General features: G+C 38.9%; 2 protein-coding genes across 2 annotated transcripts in view; one reads left to right on the forward strand and one right to left on the reverse strand.

The window, feature by feature from the left end:
* The window catches only part of MYO1E (myosin IE), a 143,330-nt gene extending 127,800 nt beyond the window's left edge, over nt 1-15,530 (reverse strand). Inside the window, exon 1 of the mRNA XM_068204078.1 lies at nt 14,979-15,530. The gene's annotated coding sequence lies outside the window, so the exon portion shown is untranslated. The remainder of the gene's footprint in view (nt 1-14,978) is intronic.
* The window catches only part of CHRFAM7A (CHRNA7 (exons 5-10) and FAM7A (exons A-E) fusion), a 37,197-nt gene that overhangs the window by 10,004 nt on the left and 4,484 nt on the right, over nt 1-22,709 (forward strand). Inside the window, exons 3-9 of the mRNA XM_068204099.1 lie at nt 9,613-9,657; nt 13,459-13,568; nt 17,066-17,145; nt 18,240-18,407; nt 18,783-18,977; nt 20,178-20,264; nt 20,913-21,022. Of these exons, the coding sequence (XP_068060200.1) occupies nt 9,613-9,657; nt 13,459-13,568; nt 17,066-17,145; nt 18,240-18,407; nt 18,783-18,977; nt 20,178-20,264; nt 20,913-21,022 (795 nt within the window). The remainder of the gene's footprint in view (nt 1-9,612; nt 9,658-13,458; nt 13,569-17,065; nt 17,146-18,239; nt 18,408-18,782; nt 18,978-20,177; nt 20,265-20,912; nt 21,023-22,709) is intronic.

A 22,709-nucleotide genomic window follows, 5' to 3' on the forward strand; every position in this document is an offset into this window, starting at 1 on the left:
CTGGTTTTAATACCATGTAATGAGTGGGGCTATGGGGGCTATTCTTTGATCTTATCTTATGGTACTGTTGGTACTTCTCAGATTCCAGCACGTGTTGAGAGCTGGGATGCCTATCTGTGTTAGACTGGCAATGGTAATCAGCACCTAGAGCCAGTATTTAACACTAATTCAGGGTTCAGTCCTCTCAACAGGAGTCTGCTACAAGAAACACCAGAATCAAGAATTATTTGTAAATAAAGCAACAGAAGACAGTTATTACTTCACATGTTTGCAAGAAATTTAACTGCACTTTAAGCTCTATGCTATATTCAAAAATTGAACTGAAACCCTACAATTAATCACAATTAATTGTGATTCATAAGGTAAATTCATAAGGTAAAATTCATAAGGTAACTTGAAAAATACAACTTCCTTTTCAAAACATTTTTTTATGCAAGATGTGCTGATGTATGTGATTAGTCATGCTGTACTCTGCTCATTTCATATGCCTTATCCTTGCTTGTCTTTGCAAAGATGAATGTGTTCATATCTAAATACAATCTCTTGCTAACAATGATGTACTGAAAAAAAAAAAAGACAGACTGCTGTTACAATTACATCCCCATGGTAACAAAAATGGTAGATCATGAGCCTCTTACACATATTTATAATCTCAACTTCTTTTTCCTGGAACTTGTAGAAAGCCACTTCTCCAGCCCACTGCCAGGACAAAGTCCTGGTGCAGCCAACGGCACAACTCTCAGACCTAATAGAGCATACCTGGGATACAAAGACCTTCCTACATCCTAAGAAGGCTCCTCATCCTGATGCTCTACTCCGAGTTGAGGTCACTCTTTTATGCTCTTTCTGCAGCAGCTTTTTGATATGATGGATTTGCATTTATCTGGGGAGACCTCTGTGTGTGGTCTGAGCAAACTGCCTTTCTTTTAAAGCAATATAAAGAAACTGGGGAGAGAGCAAATGCTTTTTGCAAAAGCATGTAAGATAAGTTGGTGTGGAGAAAATGCTGGCCTTTCCCAGACATAAACAGCACAAGTTAAAAAAAAAAAAAGGCAAAACAAACAACCCCACTCAGAGTTCACCTGAATTAGGTTAAGCAAAATAATCAGACTCCTTATCTCATAGTCCAAACTCAACCTTAATCCAGGTAAAATTCAGACTGTATTTTTCTAATTTTTAAGAAAAAAAAGGAGAGAGATTCAAAAAGCCAAAAATTGACATCTATCCCAGCAGCACAGAATGCTCTAGCAATATTTTAGAATTTTAACTTCAGAAACTTCTCAACTTTCTCAGAACTTCAGCTCTAAACAGTAGCATACTTGTCTGTTGTATTGAGGTTTACTTCCTCACTGTTTTGTTCCACTCCATGTACACCTGAACAGTGCACAGGGCAGAGGAACTCCAGGCTTCAATATCCATGCAGAACAAATCTGAAAATCCCCAATTTTTTCAGACTTTCACATAGGTGAAACTCTACAGTTACTAAAGTCTGAATTGTAACTATGTGTAAGCTCACAGCAAACCTTGTATTAAATACGTACTGGCTCAAGTGTTAAATACAGACCAGGACTGTAAACTAGGGCAGCTGTCCACCACTCACACCTGGAGCTTTTCCTCCTCTCCCATTCCCTCTCTCCCAGCTGCTGGATGCTTTTCCTCAGGAGTGTGGCTGAGTGACTTGCAGAGCATCCTCCTGCAGTTTCCTTGCCATGGACCCTGGAGCTCGCTGTGGCTCAAGCACAGCTTCTGCACCCAGCACCAGCGGCCAATTTCCATTCACACTGAGCTCACACTGCTCTGCCCAGCCTGGCCCTTCTCTTGCTAGAGAGGCAAAATTTTCCTTGTGTTTAATTTGCTGAAAATAATGTGCTTGTAGGTTAGAGGGAAGATTTACAAAGCAATTAAAAAAAATCCATTTGTTGATTTTCTACTCATATTTTCACATTTTTAATAATTTAATAAACAAAAACCCCACAAGAGAATAAATAGTCTGAAAAATTTCATGTTTTCTCGATGGGACATGTTTACAAACTATCAAGACAAGAAAATGCTCAATAAACACTAAGCAGCATATTCTATAAAGTAATTTAAAAAATGGCATGACATGTATATACATAGGCCAGCCTGGAAGAGTGCATTCCAAAGGAAAATTATGTAAGTAGGCTTTGGAATAAAGCTTCTGTATATTGAACTTTAAACATTACAGGCTAGTTAAGGAAACATTTATGAAGATAGGTCAGTTTTTGAAGTTGAGAAGCTGCACAAAATTGAAGTAACAACACCAAGAGAATGCTCTGCTAAGGAGACGTAACTTGAGCTGGAATGTCAGTTCTAGTAAATATGGCCAGGCAGATGCATTACTGAACCTAGGACACAGTTCCAAAACAAAACAAAAAATAAATAGAATGAGAAAGCAGATTATCAGACTTTAATCTCACTTGTTCCATGCAGGAAACTTCACTGGATTATCAATGGCCCGCTCCTACAAATATTTTAAATTTGTTTGTAAAACTGAGCCTACACATACAACAGTCATTAGCCCTAACACTCTGCTTTCAGCTTTTTCACAATCTTCCACTGCATTCTCTTTTCCTGCTGTACATTCTAGCCTTGGTTCTTGTTCAGATCTGCCACCCCACTCACAGAATTCAGTCAGGAAACAGAGGAACTGTCACTGCATCTGGTACTGCCATTCTGCCCTTCAGGCTTATGGAACATGCTTAGGACAGCAGGCTGAGTTGAGAATATGCCTGGCATGGTTTAACCCCAACCAGAAACTACAACACTGCAGGCAGTTGCTCACTCAGGCCCCTCCCCTGGTGGGGAGAAGAATCAGAAAGAAAAGGTAAAACACATGGGTTGAAATAAGAACAACTGAATAAGTGAAACCAGCCCAAACCAGGAAAGTGCTAAAGATTAGAGGACTTCAATAACTTTATTCACTAGTTAGTATCACAAACTAATGGTGGAGGAGATGTTCATAGAGGGAAACTCTACCTGTTTCCCATATGTAACAATTACTCGTTGTAATTACAATTATCTCAGCCCCAGTATAGCCATTTATTGCCTTATTCCTCATTCAATTTACAGTCCAAAGTCAGCTTTCCTAAAAAATCAAAATGGATAATGGCAGCAATCTGTGCCAGTCTGTGTTAACTCTATGAACAAAACTCCACTTTTCCCAGTCAGGAGCAATTCTCCTGAGCCATTATTTATTTCGAAGACTTCCAGCATGCAGACTGCGTGAAGAGCCATTTGTATGCCATCCGTCAAATCTAATAAACCTAAGAGCTCAGTGGAAGAGAAGTTTTCAAATTTCATTTTAATTAACTTCTCACATTTTGGTTGGCCTTTATAGTTTAATTCTTTGAGTAAAAAAAGCTAGAAAAAATTAAATCAAAGACCAAGAAGCACACCAATTAATGAAGATATTTTCAGGCTGGGTTTTGGAGATTTCACTATGAAGCTCACCTTAATGCTACAGGAGATACTCAACTAAATCCTGAGCACAGCTGCAATTATCCCTAAAGGTCTGAAGGAGCCAGGATCTGAGCGGGTGGCAAGAGTCAGGCAGGTATCATCCTAACTGAAGGTGCCTCGGGCTAAATCTGCTTTGCAGTGGAATGTGGGAAGGAAGGTGATGTCCCAAACATCTTCAGCTTTCAGCAACATCACTAGTTAGGGACCAGCTTCCAGGGGATTCTTGGCACCAACAGAATCAGGGCAAATTAGCAGCTGATGTAAAGGGAGTGGCCCTCGTTTTACTTTAACAAGGCCAGGTCATGCAGAACTGGCAAAGCATCCTGACCGTGCTCTTCAGCTCTGGCTGAACAACGGTTTGCAGCAGTTGCTGTAGTTTTGAAGGAGCCTGCTCTCCCAGCAGGAGCCTGCACCACCACAAGGTTAAATAATAAACGCCAGAGCTCTGCTTCTATACAAAAATATAACTGGTACGGCAGAAGTCGAAACACCAAATTAAAATGTGTGTTTAAGTTTAGAATGGTCTCAAAAATGTGGTGCAACAGTGAAAATTTACATTTTTCACTTCTGACATTTTATTGAACATTTTTCTGTCTTTTGCACCTATTTTTAAGAAATCAGAAACATTCTGTTGTCTGTTCCTGATATTGAATCTCACATGCTGGATCATGGAATATTATTAATATTATTTATGCAGTGGTAATAACTGTTTACACAGCATTTTCTGCTTAATTGGGAATACGTGCTGTAAGCTGAGTAAAAACCATTTTACTGTATAAAAAGGTCTATTGCTGACCACTGGAGAAGTGAAGGGTAATTGCACTGGCCTATTCCTTTCAGGGTAAAAAGGAAGTCAGGTGGGAAAGAGGCATCAGGAATTCCAATCTTTTATGTCAGAAATCATGTACACTGACTTTTTCTTCATCTTTATTTTGCTTGAACAACCTTTTTCACATTGACAACTCTTTGTTTGGCTTTTTATTCATATACAAACCTCCCCAAACTTCTTAATTCCCTCTACTACATTCTTCAAGATCAACACTGGCTGCAGCTCCAGCCCACACCTATGGGGGATTAGGGGTAGTCCTTGGCCAGCAGCTGCAGCCTTCATTTCAGTGTCCCTGCAGAAGCACCAGGATGGCTTTTTTAAGCAACTGATTTTTATCCTCACCACTGAGATGGCAAAATTCAATTTTGTCTTCACGACTAAGAAGCCCTAAGTCACCTTTAATAGAAAAGTCTTGGCACATGGAGAGGGTATTTGCAATAGACCCCCACACTGACTTAGTGTGGGAAAACAGAGGTCACCACGGTGCTCTCAGGGCTGCAGATGAGTGGAGCTGGAGCAGACTCTGCTCTGGCCACACAGGGAGCTGCTGTGCACCAGCACCACGGGCAGGGATGGAAGTGCAGCCCTTTCACTACTCTCCATGACTTTTGAGGATCTTGGATTCATCCTGCCATTATGGCTGCCTGAAGTATGGACATAGCACCAATCTTTTGTCACCTGGCCAGTTTATGAGTGCTTAACACCCCCTCCAGCCTATCCTCTCAGTACTAAGCCTGTAAGAATTCATGCTTTTTCAGCTGATACAGTTCAGTGAGCTCGGTGCATGACCCTAAAAAGGAACAGGAAGAAAACCCCAAGCTATGTGAGGCACAAATTAAACATAACAGGATTTTAAATGATGGGGGAAATGTCATTAGGCACAGGTAATTTGACACTGTGGATCAGAAGATGTTGAGAATGTTCAATGAGCAAGTGCTGAGACAGTAAGAGCTAATGAACTGACTAACCTGTTGGTTAGTCACTTAACAAAACTGAAAATCAGTAAAGAAAGTGTCTTGCATGTTTCTCACTGGCTGTCAGATTGTTGTTAACTTCAGACTACAGTTATTGGCTTCAGTTTTTCTAGAGGGTACCAATCAGGAACATAGTATTATGGTGTACCAAGTGATATCTTAAAATGTTCTTATAAAGTCTTTGTTAAGGTTGAAAATAATTTAAGCCCAGTTCAAAGAGCCATAACTTATTCTGTAATTCAACCACATGGACATAAAGAATCTAAATTTGAAGTGCAGAAATTAAAGCTCATAGATTTCAGTCAGGATATCACCTTATGCTAGTCCCTGGGTATGTTTCTTGCAAGGTGCTGCACATCACTGCATGCCACTCTCTAGGCATGCAGTTTTATTTTAGTTCTTTTTCCCCTTGCAGTTGCCACATAGCTTTTCTAGTGTGGATGCTAAATGTGCTGAAATCAATTTAAAGTCTACAGATGTTGTTACAGAGTTCATAATGTCCAGGCTAACACCTTTCACAAAGCATTATCAAGTTTCTCTCTCTTTTATGTATTCTGATGAACACAGGGTAAGGGAAGGATAATTTGAGACTCTGGTAACTGTGTTTCCAAAGGTGATCAGTCTGATGGATTATATAAATTGAAAAACCAGACAAAACCAGGAGTGGGAACTGGAAGAAGGGAGACAGTGCAATTTCCTTCAAAGACTTGCAGAAGTTATTACCTCTACCTTCAAAAATGAATCAAGGACTATTCAAGTCTCCTGATGTCAGCTACTTTCCCTTCATTAACTGCACTGCCACAAAATAACATGACAAGCAGTCCAGTAGCAATTTGCCATCTGTCCTCTCTGCAGTTATGGATAGAGATGACAAAAGCAGCCTCCACCCACCTCCCACTGTGCCAAGGAAACCTAACTCTCCATTAGCAGGGCTACTTGGCCAGTACCGTCTGAATAGCAAGTAACTTAAAGCAGCTGGTTTGGAGGAAAAACCACACCAATCCCAACAACATGATACAGTGTCTGGTCTCATTGTCTGTTGGGAAGATTCTCCAACATCTCAGATTATACTGTGAAGCCAATTTTCTTTCCTCCTTTATAGCAGAAAGGGTTTGTAATAGGAGCTTCTTTGGTTTTGTGTTCAAAACACATAAAGTGTTCTGTAAGTGTTTACAAAATGAAGTGACAAAAACTGGTGAAGTTCTTTGAAGCATTTCAAGCCCACCCATCATTTTATGGGGAGGTACTGCACAACTGTTGATAAGAGTGTTAATGTAGTTTGCTGTGAAGCATTTAAAACAGTGTCCAAAAAACTCTCCTAAGCAGGGAGAAACCCTGCAGGATGTCTCCTGCCCCACCTTTTACCAGCTTCACCTGGGGCCACAGAGAGTGACAAACCCTCTAAAATCAGAACCCTTCCTCTAGTGATGGATGAGTCAATCCAGTAATGACTAAAATATTGAAAATTGTTTGCTCCAGCAAACAGTATTAAAAACTCAAAACACTGCTATAAATCAACCCTCAGCAGGCAGTAAATTTTTTATATCTGAGAAGCAATGGTAGGATTTATGATTCAAACACTGATGGAACCTTAAATATAGTGATCCAAGTGGAAATTACTTAGTTCATATGTAACCCTCTTTCAAGCTCTAAATGCTTCAAATAACAGAATATACCATGAAAACAGTATGGGCCAACTTCACTCAGGGCTTGCCTTCACAGTACAAGTCACATTTGAGTCAGTGCTCTTAGAATAGGCTCTTTGAGCTAGGTTTGAGTGGAAGATCACACTTCTCTTGGCTTTCAGAATATGCTTGCAGAGTGTCCTGCATGCCAACCTGTGATGGCTCTGCCATATGCCTGGCAGTGGCAGGCAGCTGAATCATGCTGCCAGCAGCACAGCTGGTTTAAAAGTCTGCTGTCTCCCTCAGCTCTGCAACTTTGAGTGCTCAGTGGCAGCTCTCTGGCCTGGGTCTGTGGTGTGCATTGATGGTAGAGTTCCTTCCTGCTACTCCTAAAACAGTTGCCATGGCTGTGCTGGGGGCTCAGGCCCTCTCACGGCACAGCATCAGCAACACTCCACCTTCAGTACAATCCCTTTCTTGCTGCTGAAAAGGACTTTTTGAAACATCACTAATTTAAAGCTGGGGCTGTTCATGTGTAGAAAGAGATCACACTGGGAATAAAATGAGAGTTTAACTCAGGATTTAACCATGCAGGAGTAGGTGCCATTCAGCTAATACTCCTGAAACAAGATTCCTGCAACATAATTGATTCTGAATTGCTCTGCACCTCTGAGTAACTAGTTATACCTGTGCAGAGAAACCACCCAGCATTAGTGCTCTCAGCTTTGCTCAGGTGCTGTGCTGGGACATTGCATTATAGGAACTTGTCATGTTCACAGAACACAGTTCTGTGTTCTGAAAGCACACAGAGCTTTCAGAAGATGTTACTGAACTTTGGAGGACAAGTTATCATTGGCAGTATTTCCATCTCACATAAAACTACCTGTGATGAATAGAAACATGCAGATTTTACATGCCCTGAACTGGCAACCCTTCTCAATAGACTTTAGTTCATGGTGATATGAATGATCTCTTAAAGATTGTTTCCTCATTCATGAATTAAAGATCCCATACAAACTAGTTTTGTAGTGCTCTAACACTATAAGCAGGCTGAGAGAGGTTCCAAATTAATGTTTGTGGGGCTAGAGAATAACAGCTGCTAGTGCAAGTTAATTACTGCTTTGCCTGGCTGACATCTGCAGCAATGCCTTCACCGTGCAGGTTCAGTGGAGCTTAATAATGGATTTCTGAAACCAAACACTTAGAGACCTGTTTCCCCAGGATGCCATTTAAATGAGTTGTCCACTTGAGATAGTTTTGAAAAAGGTTCATGGAGGTGATGAAGCAGAAAATAGAGAGGGAAAAGTACTGAATGACTAGCTATGGTCTGTGATTATTTACATTTTTTATGCTTTTTGTTTTAAAGCAAGGTAGGAGTGTGCATGATGGTAGACTTTACTCATGCACATTGTCATCTTTATTTAAAAATCTATTTGTATGTTGTACATTTAGTTGTGATTACACACAGCCTAGTAACACTTTCATACATTTACTGATGCTGCTCCCCAAAAGGTTTCTCTTGCTTTAAAAATGCCATTGTCCCTTGCAGGAGATTTGATTTTATATGCTCTGTAACTTCCTACTAATGTGCTGATCTAAAATGTTTGCAATGAAAGGTCTTTTGGGAGTGCTTTTTGGTTAGTAGTTCACAAAACAAGGACAGAAGAGGAAAATTTACCTTTAGTAAAGTGTGTTGTTAAAAAGGGTTTTTTTATTGTTTGAAATGTGATTAAACATTTTGGCCATTTTTTGGCATTTAGGAATGACATTTAAGTTCAAGAGTGACAGATTTAAGTTCAGAGGTCTAGACATATGAACAACTCTGGCAGTTGAGGCTGTACAGGTAACTGAATTTCCTATGACACTTCCTCAGACAGTAAATGGAGCTTTGAATGGTGTTGGGACAGGGATTATATGCTCAGATTGGAAAATGTGGAATACTGACTGCATATATAGTATATTCCATTAGCTTCACACAACTCAGGTGGATGCTGATACAGTGCCTCCACAGAAAAAGGCCGCTGATATTTTCCTGTGTCTGAGCAGCGAAGAATTAAAGTCTACAACTTCAGCATTAACATTAAGATTCCTGCTGTGTCACCTGAACTTAGATCAGTCACAGGAGTGCAGGGGAAACGCCTTCAAGGAATAATAATATTCTGCCCTGGCAACAGTTTTCTGGTAAAGCTGATGCAGCACTTTTTGCCAGTTCCACTGACACAAGTGGTGCCACTTGCCTGTTAAGAAGCTCCTCAGAATGGCCTCAACACCCCTCATCTGAGCTTAGCCCATCTGAGCGTAGCCACACTTTGCTCATTGTTCTTTCTACTGCCTGCCTATGTCTGCTGGATAAGGTTAAGTAGTGAGAGGGTGCTCCTAAGAAAGGTGGTACAGGCAGCCCTGCTGTCATCTGCCGTGCCTTTGGAGACTCTTTATTAAAGAAGGAAGAGTGTGGCAGAAGGATACCCCCAGGAAACAGTTTGACTAACTGTGGTAATGTGAAATTGAAATTACAAAGTTCCTGTGAAAACTTCCATTCCAATAAGTGAGTGGCAATGGTTCCCATTGCTTTGAAAGGTACTTTAGCATAACTGGTACTTTAGCATATTTTATGATAATCAAATGTATTTAATGGTATTATTTTATCTGTATGGTACTAAGCTGTGGATTGTTTTTTCCTTCTTCCTCTCCTCCTTCCCTCCAGGATGAAAAGAATCAAGTATTAACAACAAATATTTGGCTACAAATGGTAAGTTTTAAAACAAAGTATGTTTGTTTTTCCCCTTCAGTCTTAGAGTGTAATCTGGTGAGGGGTTTGAATTTTAGAAAACTTTCAGGTCTGTAGAGAAAATAGGAGTTGACTGTTGACTCCTAATTCCATGTCAGATTTTCTTTGCTACCACTCGATACCACAGCAGAGAACTTCGTCCTCATTAACTCATGGCCAGCATTTCTGGGCAGGAGTCAAGTTTTATTCACTTTTTAATAAATGGAAGAGATAATAGACAATTCAAGAACTTTGTGAGAGTATTTTGAAATAGTTTTCTCTGAAAGGTTACACTAAGTCTCAGAATTAACAAGGTGCTTCTTAGCATGCTGACTCCTGTGGAGTCCTAGTGCATCCACAAACATTCCTACCATAAGTTTGTCTTAAGCTCTGCAAAGATGGTGATGTGGAGTTTTCTCCATCTACAGCAGCATGGATGAGAATTTGCCATTAGTTGAATTCCCATCAGTACTACAGAAACCAAACTGTTTGGGTTAGCTAAAGGAAGTTACAGAAGATTTCTATTATTCCAGACAATCACAAGGCTTTTGCAGGAACTTTACGACTTTCAGTGTCTTGTACTAGCTCGTTCAGTTTAAAGGTTTTTTTTTTTTATTGTTACATTTCAGATAGAGCACCTCACTTGCCATGGGGTAGGCCTTGGGAAACAAAGGAAAGACTATTCTGATGACCTGTGAGAATAGCATGGCCATTCCATATATCCACAAAGAAAATCTGACATGGAAGAAGCACTCAACTCATGCTTTTTTACAGGCCTGTTGTACAGCAAGATTAAAACTGTCAAGTAGAATATGGTTTTGGCTTTTAGCTACAAAGACCATAGTTCCTATGATTTCTTACCAGTAAAAGAGACAACAATTCATACTCAAGAGGCTGTAATTTATTTTTCTTCTCTTCTATCTCACAGCATCCTTATCCTTTTTGAGTTTGTTTTTTTTTTCCCCTGAGGAAATTTTTGATTATATTATACATTCTGTATTTCTTTTGATTTATTCACTTTAGCACATACTGGATATGAAGCACATTAAGACTGCATTGAACAGATCACTTGGTTACTACTAAAAAATGTAGCCACTCCTCATGGTTTGTGTAGACATAAAAATAAAAGTGGTTGCAAATCAGCTGTCTATTAATGATGTTCTGGACAGATTCAGAGCAAAGCTTAAGGCAAACATATGTTATTCTATTATTCTAAATTATCTGAAATAAGTTGTCCCTGAAATCCCTCTCCACTGCATTCCTTGATATATATGTGTGTATAATCAGCAATGTATCTTAAATGTATTTTGTGATACAATGTATCTTAAATGTATTTTATATAATTATCCCCAAAATACTTAAATACAAAAAATAACTTGAGAGAAAGTGGAATATAAATCTAGTATTTATACATGCAGACTATTTCATCCAACCACTTCGGTGGCATATCCATGGCAATACTGTTCAGCATCAAAAATCTAAAACCTGATCTAAGTTACAGCAGGAGCCTTGCTTCATCACACAGATTGGAACTAACCAAAGCACCCTGAGCACTTTGCTATTTTAATCCAAATTAAAGGTGCTTCAGCTCCTTTAGCTCTGAAGTTAAAGCAAAATGAAGCAGATCATGCCCTGCTGGATGGGTGAGCACTTTGTACACAGGGCTAACAGAGCAACCATAAAATCTGCTTAACATTATCTCTAATGCAGCCTTGAATATTACATTCTCTGTTGTCCTTGGACTGTCTTTACGTCCCTCAGCATCACCCTGTGCTACAGTGTCGTGGCCATGGTAACTCCTAACGTAAGCTGGGATGGGAAATGATTGGATATGTTGATATCCAGGATGCCTTCAGGTGGCAGTGAATGCAGCCTGCCAGTCCCGGCTCTGCCACCACGAGTGTGAGTGACCTGCTCTGGCAGCTCCTGAGGATGAGTCACCCAAAGCCACGAGAGCCATGGCTTTCAGTGCCTGAAACCCACCCAGCTTATTTGCTTACATTGCTGGCCTTTGGAAAAAACAGATGTATCCCGGCATCTCAGGACTTCTACATTACACAAAGATGAAGTGGTAAAAAAATTACAGTTACATTTGTCAACCAAGAAGTTCATGTAAAACAGTTTACTGGAAAAAGCATAAAAAACTTCTGAAAAAATATGAGAAGCAGTTGATCAGCTTACAGAAGCTGTGTATAGATGGTTGTGAAACCAACAACTATGAACAGAGCCAAATAATTGAAGATTTCCATAAAAAACTATTATCTGTAGCTAAAAGAAAAAACAGTGCACGACTCAGATCTTTTGCCCGTTTTTGCTACAAACTCATTGTAAAAAATGATGAGATAAATATAGAAGCACAGGCCAAGAATAAAATAGTAAACACTTCAGAAAAGCTGCATGATGAATGCTATTAGTTGTGCTGAATGCATCAAAATGGTCATTTATGCTGTTGTAAAGGTACGAGAATATATTTGAATACCTGCAGCATGAGGCTACTGGGGACTTGGTGTATCAAATCAAAACTTGCCTGTGACAGTAATACAAGGAAATACATAGACCAGTTTGATGTGAATATCCCATGAGAATGACCAGTAACATTTACTTCCACAATACCCACTGGCAATTTTTCCTGACCTTAATGTCTATCAAACATTTTGACAAGAACCACTAGACTGAAGGGGTAAATGTACATTTTCTCACCCGTTTAAAAGTTTGCATTTAAGAAATTAACATTTGGCATTGCAACAGCTTGGTAAATCTGGACAAGTCCTCTAAGTTACTTGCCTACAGCCAAGTTAATGTAAACAACATAATAATGGAGATACAGAGAATTGCATTATAATGAAGCACAGACAGAGAAAATTTGGTAAATTTTGTAAAATGAATTGAACTTTATTCCTTATACCCTCGGTGGTCAACAGAAACCACCCTAGTATCATGACAAGTCATTTGCATAGTAAGGAATGATGTACAACCTCAATTTCAGGAAAATACAGCAGCTCATGCTGCTATTTCCTTGGAGTGCAGGAGGCAAGCAGCTTGCTGGGGCTGCCACAGTGCTCAGCTGGCTGCAGTCTGGGGCTCTGCTCTTGTTTATGCCTGTGCTCCACCATATGTTTCAATGCAGAGTGTGGGATTCAGCAGTGCTGAGCTCAGATCAAAGCCCTGCTAGTGCAACTGTGCCAGCCTGCCTGTGCCAGCAGCCAGGCCTGGGCTGAAAGGAGCACAGGCAGCCCCAGGGCAGGAAGTGCCAGCCAGGGAGGAAACTTGTGGGACTGAGCAGGGCTTTGGAGCAGCTGCCTCAGAGATTGCCCAATGCGAGGCCCCAGGACTGCCAAGACCTTCTGCTGGCACTACCCTTGTGCCATCACAGTCATCTTCTGTGAATGCTAGCTGCTCTACCCCAGGCCTATTAGCAAGGCACTGCAACCTGAGAATTTCCAACCATAGCAAACAAAGTTGTCTATGAAGAGAAAGATAATGGAAGTCACTGTATGAATTATAAAAGCAGTTCAATCCCAAACTGGCACCTCAGACAGTGTGAACAAACCACAAGCACCCCAAATCTCTTCTAGGCTGTTATGTGCACTGCAGTGGGAATTAAAAATGAGGGGTTTATGAGTTCCATGATGCTCTAGGTGGCCTTATTCACTCTTTCCAAACACTGCAGTCCTTGAAGCTAAACAAGAGAACACCTATTGTTTCAGCCCATCCAGTCCCTAGAGAACTACAGTAAACCAGTGGATGAGATGACCTAACTGACTTTTTGTGTGTATGGCTTAGTACTGGACAGATCATTATCTACAGTGGAATGTGTCGGAATACCCAGGAGTGAAGAATGTCCGTTTTCCTGATGGACTCATTTGGAAGCCCGATATTCTTCTCTATAACAGGTAGACACCCTTTTCTTTGTGTGTGGGGGGGCATGGAGGGAAGATCATAGAATTATAGACTTGCAAAATATCCCTTGAAAGCTCAACTGCTCCTGCCTTTCCTGGGAAAGGGAGTCTACATGAAGTTTTCTAGCACCCTGTCCAAACACAATGGTAAGGCAAGTAAATGACATAATCATCTCATCAAAATGCCTAGATTTTTAAATAATTTTCCAAAACTTTCTAGGTGTTTGGAATACTGGGAAATTACCAGTCTCCTGTTCACAGAAGAGAAGGACATATTTGCAAATACTTTGTGAATAACAATATTGTCCCTACTACCATTCTAATTGAGTAGCTTCTGTGAGATGGTGTTTAATGGTATGGATAATGATAATTTTCTCTGAAATTTTTTGGTTTAAATGGTTACTGGTGAATTCAAATCTGATGTTTGCCTGCTTGTCAGGGTTTAGTTTGGGTTTCACTATAGACAGGAGAGGTAATTGCCAGGAAGGATCTTTGCATTTTTCCATATCCAGTTTTAGTATTATTCTTTCCTCCTGCTACAAAAATAGCTGAGATATTTGGTGCTCTCCTCAAACTGTTCTGAGTTGGGCCTATTTCAGGGACAAACAGATTGCCATCAATCCACTGCAGAACCTTTGGCTGACATTGAGAGATTCTTTGGCTGTACTGTGACATGGTAGTTCCCATTGTGGAATTTATTTAGTTCAAAAAATAAAACACTGAGAGCTACCTGTTCTGTAACAAGTTGCCTTTTGCTGCAGTTATTGTGGGCTTGTGTGCTGTTGCCCAGGTACTGGAAAGAACTTACATCTGCTCTGTACATGGAGCACTGGCTCTTCTGTGGTAGCCAGGGTACATTGTTTTGCTGCCTGTGCAGATGACATGAACCTTTTGTCTTCCTGATGGTGTTCTCTCCTTTGTTTCTCTGCCAAATATCTCATAGGAACACACCATGCTGTGCTTATCCACCTGATTCCCCTTCCCACTTCAGGAGCTGCTTTTTGTTGCAACAAGACCTAGAGAATAGCTGTTCCCAAGGTCAGGGGCAGTTTTCCCCCCATTTGCCTTTTGGTGAGCACATTTATGTTCAGTGTTGCAGTCACAGGTGCTGTTGCATTGTAATAATGCAGTAACAGCACCAGTGGCAGCCTTTGCCAGGCACTGGGTACTGCTCTAGGGCCTGCATTGTGGCAGTGCTTGTCCCAGAGGTACAGCTAACACTGAGTGATCTCTAGCTACCTCAATTCCATAAATGACACCGTTCTTGGGAGAATCTGACAAAAGACTCCTTCATTTCCATTGTCCTGATGAATGATATTCTGTAGTTGGTACTCTACAACAGCAATTTAGTGATTTCCAAAAAAATGAGTTATGACAATATTTTTCCTCATATATATCACATACCTGAGAGAGACTTGCAATGTGCCTGATGATTTAGGATTTAGTATTTAAGTATATCCAAAATGAAAGGGTAATAGTTTAGGAATTAGTCATATTAATATATGGCTACTAACTGTAGCTGGAGTGGTTTATAGAATGAGAAGGGTCACAATAACCTGGAAAACTGAAACCACAATTTTTTCTGTTAATACAGGTTTTCAAATCTTCAGATTGTTAACTATGACTCAGACATGAAATAATTATTCTACAGTTTCTCTGTTACAAACACATATTTAATCCAAAAATCTTACGCAGAGTTTAGTCAGAGAGTAAAGCTATTTAAAATAAATTCTTATTCCTGTTTGAAATTACATTGGGAATATTATGATGTTCCCTTCTAGTGACATGCCATTTTGAGATAGATGCTTTCAATTTTTATGCTTCACCAGGGACATGCATCTGCAGTTACAGAGAAATTAATGAACTATAAATTCACTTTCCATTTTAATAAATGCACGTTTCACTATGTCTTGAGTTCTTACACATCTTGCAGCTGCCTAGTACAGAGAAACTGTGGCAACTGTGTTAAATTTTACATCCAGTCGACTGTGGGGAGAGCAGGGGCAGTTCACCTGTAGTTTTTCTGAGGAAAGAAAATCTAGGCCTTTGTACAAATTCCAGGATTGACTGTGTTAGTGTCATGTGGACTGTCTTCCACTTTTAGCTAATTAAAAGTGTTCATTTCTGGTGGAATTATTTTCCAAATGGCCACATAGTGTTCAGTATTTAATGGAATAACAAAACTTCTGGAAAGTATATCTCATTTTAAGAGTTTCATTTTTCCAGTTTTATAAACATGAGGTTAGGTTCCAGTGGGATTCTATCTGCTAGGTCCAGCTTTGTCATCTCAATGTCCTGTAATCAATATCTGTTTTCAAATGGTTATACCCTGAAGAGGAAATGTAGCAGAAATTATTTTCTATCACTACATTACATTTCAGTCCAGTCTCTTTAAGCTACTTAGTGCATTCCCAAATGAAGCAGTGCATTTCAGAAATGATTAGAAGCACAGCATGGAAAAACACATGCTCTTTTTTAATAAAAAAAGAATTTCATATTTGAATCTGATTACCACTGGATATTCTTTTAAGAATGTGCCTCTGAAAGGCAAAGTCATGTGGCAATGAAATCAAGGTTCCTTAATCATTTGTGTTCTTGTGAAAATTCTGGTTTTGCCAATTACCAGAAACAGCAGCAAGGTCTTAGAGTCAGCTCCCTGGTGTTTAACTGCCCTCCACTCCAGAGGAAGAGAACAGAACCTAGCTCAGGAGTCATTAATTCCCACTTAACAAGTGATTTGTGTGGCATGAATAATTTTACATCCTAAATTTGACTACTTATTTGAATTCCATCATCTAACCCTTATTAATTTCAAGTCACAGCAATTATTTGTCTAAAACAGAACCTTGTTGGAGGACTTTAGGTCTGTTTGTCTAAGGAAATGAGACCCATGCACCCGTGTGAATGTGTGTGTGATCTTGCTGCCCCCCTCCCCAGTATCTTCTGCCAAATTTGGCAATACAATCAGTAGAGATTTTTGAAGCACCAGTTTCTTACAAATATCTCAAGAACAGGCAGCCAGGATGTGGAAGGAGAAGGGCATTAAAGGGTCTCATGTATGACATGTAGTAATAATGCTCACCCATCCAAAGAGGAAGACACGGACACTGGAGTGTCTCAGTGTCTCCTCAGTATTCATTAGCTGCTAACGCAGACAGCAAGAGAACAGATTTCCCTGTACAGTTGCTTGAGAAGTTTTTAAAAAGTGCTTACTTTCCAAAAGGAAATCAATAGAGCCAAGGCATTATAATTAATCTAATGGGCAGGTGAGTGGAGAGAATGAGGTGGCTGACCTTCCCTTACAGTTCTTAATCAGGAGCAAACCCAGAAGTATCAGGCCAGTTACTCTCAGGCCACAGAAAACCGACAGCAGAAAAAAAAGCTGTCAAGTTTTGGAGGTGACATAGTCCTTTTATGAGAACAGATTTGTCTCAGACATTCTTCAGCCAGTTAAAGAGCAAATAACCCATTTTGTTTTTCCCCTGTTCTAGTGCTGATGAAAGATTTGATGCTACTTTTCACACTAATGTTTTAGTCAATTCTTCAGGACATTGCCAATACCTGCCACCAGGTAGGCTGTTTGCATGTCATAAATTTTGATAGATTACTTATGTATATTGTGGTTTCAAATTTGCCATAAATTCTCTTACATTTTATTTGTTTAGCGAGCATCATCTGATAGATGTAAGCCTACATGTGTTATGGTTATATGGTTAACACCTTTGCATGAAAACTGTCATACATGTTCTATTACAATTATGGAAATTCTTCTGTAATAATATACAATTTCAGAAGTTTGTAAATCTTTACTATTAAAAGGTGTTGTTTATCAAAGTCATGGTAATACCTCAATACATTTTTATTTCATTATTTTAGTGTTTCTTTTGTTAATATGTTAACTTTACAGTAAGATGCTTAGTAACATCTTGGATGTATTTCTATTTGAAATGATTCAACGAATGCTTCATCAAAACAATTTTTGGTCTGGAGTGGAGCAGTGGAGCACTGTTTCTCTTCCCCAACTCAATTAGCATAATAATTAGAATTAACTCTTCCTAGCATCTGAATTTTGCAAACTACAGCACTAGAACAAATGCTTTCCAGACAAATTAGGTTTTCTGCCTAAGATGTCCAGAGGGTTTCAGGGGTTTGCTTCTTGACTTAAGATGCTCTCTTAAGATATTCCATTTGGTGGGGGGTTGTCAATTCAGTTCTGAAAGCTGCTGAAGGACAGGGTCTGACTCAACAAGTGAAAAAGAAGAAGCTCACTTTCCTGAGTAATACTTTCATGATTTCTTATGTTTCAGGATTTCTTACTTTAGTCAGTAAAAGAAATAGAAACAGATTACATATTCTGTTTCATTTCTTCCTGAAATACTGTATCTAGAAATCTGAGCTCTTCTCTGAATAGTTTTCCACTATGTGCCAAAATGGAAGAGTATTGTTAAAAAATAGTAAATAACATCAGTACATTAATGGTACAGTTCTTGCCCTTCTCTATGACTGACTTTTGCTCTTTCCATGTCAAGACAGGACTGGGATTAAATATACTTTATAAATGAAAAACAGAAGGCACAATGTAGAACAAGTTCTGGTTACAAAATGTACATGAAATTCTGTGGAACAAGCATTTCTATTTAGCGCCTTGTTTAAAATCTCACCCAGGCATATTTAAGAGCTCATGCTACATAGATGTGCGCTGGTTTCCATTTGATGTTCAGAAATGTAACCTGAAGTTTGGATCCTGGACTTATGGAGGCTGGTCCTTGGACTTACAAATGCAAGAAGCAGATATATCTGGCTATATTTCAAATGGAGAATGGGATTTAGTAGGTAAGCTCTCCATTTCCTATTTACACTGTGAACTTGCAGCTTTGTCCCCACTGCTGAAATGGATGGAGTGACAATTGGGAAATGAAGGCAGAAATTAAATTAATAAATGACCTAGCCAGTGGCATTTGAAACTCTTGAGAACAGATCTCAGATGCAAATCAACATAAAAAAAAAAAAAGAGAAATTTCCTGCTCGAGTTCTGTATCTTTTATCTGATTTTCCTTTATCAGCTGAGAAAAAGTGGGAATTAAGCTTAAGTAGTTTTACCTGTGGCAAAACTTGGAAACTAAATTTTTCCTTTAAAAAATAAACACTATATAATATACAGTTTATTCACATTCATTTCTGGTTTTCTTCCTCTTTTCTCCTACACAGGAGTTCCTGGGAAGAGAACTGAGAGCTTTTATGAATGTTGTAAAGAACCCTACCCAGATGTAACCTTCACAGTTACTATGAGACGTAGGACTCTCTATTATGGACTCAATCTCCTTATTCCTTGTGTCCTGATATCAGCACTTGCCTTGTTGGTTTTCCTGCTTCCAGCAGACTCGGGTGAAAAAATCTCACTAGGTAAAGTGTTAATAGGATGTTGTAAATATGACTAAGACAAAAGAGATTGTCCTTTTAAAGTTTCTTTTTAAGCAGTCTTAGGCAGGAGGAATAGTTTGTGTGTCCTGGCTCATGAGCTATTTTTAGTGTTTTACCCTCCTTAAGAAGCAGGCTTTCATTTTTTGGCATTTATTTGCTGAATCTCACATTCATTAGGTAAAGTTTAAGTTACAAATACGCATTTGAACACTTTAACACTGAATTCTTCTTAATACTTCCTTTTAATATTGAATTGTATTAAGACCTATGATGTCTTCTCAGAAAGATTGATTCTAATTGCTCCTATTTTACGTTTTATAGTGAATTTTAACTTAAGCAATGGTTTGTAAAACAAATCTGATTTTGAGTATGCGATCTTTAAGATGGAGTTTAACTATGTAAAGAAACCTTTTGTCCCATACAAAATTCCAATTAACTGGCTTCTACTAAATAAACATTGCTGTTTAAATGTAGAAAAATTTGACATTTTTCCAGAATATGGTTTAATTGAGGGGTAATAGCCTCCTTAATTAAGTTGTCCTTCACCATATTTTAAGATTAATTCTTTGTTCCTTAAACCTTTTCCATCTGACAATTATTCATTATTAAGTCTAGTTTTGAGAAAAGAGTTAAGTCTGTTTCCAGAAAGATGGGAACTCATAACTGAGCAACAGAAGTCAAAATCCAAAAATCAACGGTTGACCCAGCTTGGGCATAATCCCCTGCAGAACCCAACACTAATATCAAAGGATACCAAAGTCTGTCCAAGGCAGCAAATCTGCTTTTGAGGAAACTTATGTATTACACCACCTGTAGCTTCCATGACAATTAATCAAGTGCCACATGTTCAAATACTCAGATTCACACCATGTTTCTAAAGCTAATACAGTGCAAGAATTGCTTTTATTTGCCTCAACTACTTAGCAAATGATGATAAAAGTTGAACCATCACAAGAATGTAAAAATAACCATGTCTGTGCAAGCATTGTTACCAGTTTGGCAGCACTGCTACCCCGAACTTGAGGCAGTACAAGGAAGGACAGGAATACCACCAACGTGCCGGAGCAGGGTTACAGTGGGATCAAATCTTGCAGAGAGCATTCCTTCAGATCCATTTTGTTTCTCTCCCTGTTGTAATTACAAGCTACTGATATGATTTCATACTTCATGTTTATCTTTCAGGTATAACAGTTTTATTGTCTCTCACTGTCTTCATGCTGCTTGTGGCTGAAATTATGCCAGCAACCTCTGACTCTGTTCCCTTAATTGGTAAGCTTTTAGTCACTTGGATTTTTTTAGCAAACAAGGTGCAGTAACTTTGCACAAAGGCCAGCATTAAGGCAAATCACCAGCTGTAAAATGGATGACTGCAACTGAATAAGAAAAATATTGCCAATTGATAAGAGGCTCTGATGGGTGCTCTTTCCTCTGAATGAAATAGACAACCTATGTGTACTTGGGGAAAGAATAGGAGAATCAATTCTCCACGGAAGAATTTGTTGCAGTTTTGACACAATAGGCCAGATTGTGTTCTGTATTCCTAATTCCAATTAGAAAATTGGAATATGTGAGCTAAACTTAATTAAATCTTCCCATTGTAATTGTTCAAACAAAAAGAGAAACTTTTCAAAAGAAGTGCTAGTCAGTTTATACAATAATGCTGAAATAAAATTAGAAGGCAGCCTGTGCCAAGGTTTCTTAGAAAAGGCAGGTGCTCAGTTCCACAAAAACAACAGCTAGACAGTGGCTATCCCCTCAAAATAATGTCCAATATTTCTGCTGTTGAGAAATCTTTCAAAAGTATCTAGAGCAGCACTAAACTGGAAAAAGAACTAAATGCTATGAATGCATATATAAAGACCTCTTATTAAAGCTATATCAGCCAAAGCATGTTCCTGTAATTTCTTTATTTTGCAGCTCAGTATTTTGCCAGCACTATGATTATTGTTGGTCTTTCTGTTGTTGTCACTGTTATTGTTCTACAATACCATCATCATGATCCAGATGGAGGAAAAATGCCTAAATGGGTAAGGTTTGATTTTCTTTCACTCTCCATTGCATAAATGTCCAGCTCAGAGATGTGACAGAGTAGCTAGTGGCCTGTGATTACCTCCTACTGTTAAAAACATACAAATCCTTCCCAGACATTTTGTTTGGAAAAGCAGTTTCACTAGAAATGAGCTGTCTAGATATGTTCCATCTGGTTGGTTTCTGAGAAAACATTTGTATGCAAGAGAGAATGAATATACCTCCACTAACTTCTCATATTCTTCAAAACAGCTACATGCAACTCAGGATTTTGTTAAAACCTAAATATATAAGAGTGATTTGAAGGTGATTTTCAAATAAGCTCCAGATGTTTGAAGTGAACCAGGTAGAAGAATAGAGTAAGATGCTGATGGAGATGAGAAATGTATGAAATACACTACTCTCGAGGTGCAGCTGTGCAGCTGCTGCATATTTAGCTGCTGCCAAACAGAAACATCCATAGCCTAAAAAGCATCTGTTAAAGATGGCTGTTAAAGTGGAATTTTCTCTGAAAATCCTGATCTTTATATCTCTTTTCAAGAGCATCTATAAAGTCCAAAGAATAAAATATTTTTTCTAAGCACATAAGACTTTTTAAATAATGTCCTTCTATGAGGGGTGGGTTTTACAGAGAACATTGTGCTGATACTAGATTACTACACACTGCTGTCATCAGCTAAACGTCCCCTCCTTTGACTTCACCCAGCTCACGGCAGCATCAGGCCTTTCTGAAGATGGAAAGACCTTTCCTCTTTTTTCTCTCTAGAACAATGAGATATTATTATCCTTACTAGCTGGAAAGAATGTGCATACTGCAGTACCCTGAGGACAAGAGATAATGAGACATTCCCTGGCTTGTCCTGGGGTGGTGAATTTAAAATAAATTTCAGTGAAGAGAATTAAAGGTAGATCTCTTTAGACATGTGTTTGATGACCTAAAGGGGACAATGTTTAGTACTGAGCCAAACATCCTCAGAAAATAGAGTACTTGAGATTGAGGAGTGAGCTGTACTGTTGAGAAGCTGAAGTCCAACAAACATTATTTGGGCACTGGTGAATTTTGGATCAGGCCCTCAATTAACAGAATATTATTGGAAATATTGAATATATATTCCAGCTCCTTCTTGGTGGAGCTTGATAGCATAAAAAAAGTAATAGGGCAAGATCTGTCTCTGGCTGGGATATTTGCAAGCATCTGCTCTGAGTAACTATATCTACTCTCAGTCAGAATAAATGGACCAATCTAATATTAATTACAGGAAAAAGTTTGCCTATTACATGATACAATAATATTTTATTAGAACTCTGAAAAATAAATGCTGGAATGAGCTCTTAAAATCTGATTTAAATAAATTACAGAAGCTTTCATTTGAAGTGTAACAGTCTCTGGGTTTCCTGCGTTTTCTTTAAGGCTGGATTAAGGCAATGTGGAAAACAGTAAAATGATACACACAGATTAAATCTGCAAAGTATTTTTTTTTAAATCAAAGTAATTTTTCCACATATTCTCCATGTTATATCCAGATCTCTTTTCTAAAATCCGCAACCAACTGATGTGAACACAATATGAGAACAGAGCCATAACATTTTAAATCTCGGTGGTCCAGTCCTGGCCAAAATCTGTTTCAGCAGCCCCACCCAAACAGTAATAGATATGTATTTAATATTAGAGCACAAATAAGAGAA

This window comes from Anomalospiza imberbis, chromosome 13 (assembly GCF_031753505.1).
Source record: "Anomalospiza imberbis isolate Cuckoo-Finch-1a 21T00152 chromosome 13, ASM3175350v1, whole genome shotgun sequence".
Lineage (NCBI taxonomy): Eukaryota > Metazoa > Chordata > Aves > Passeriformes > Viduidae > Anomalospiza > Anomalospiza imberbis.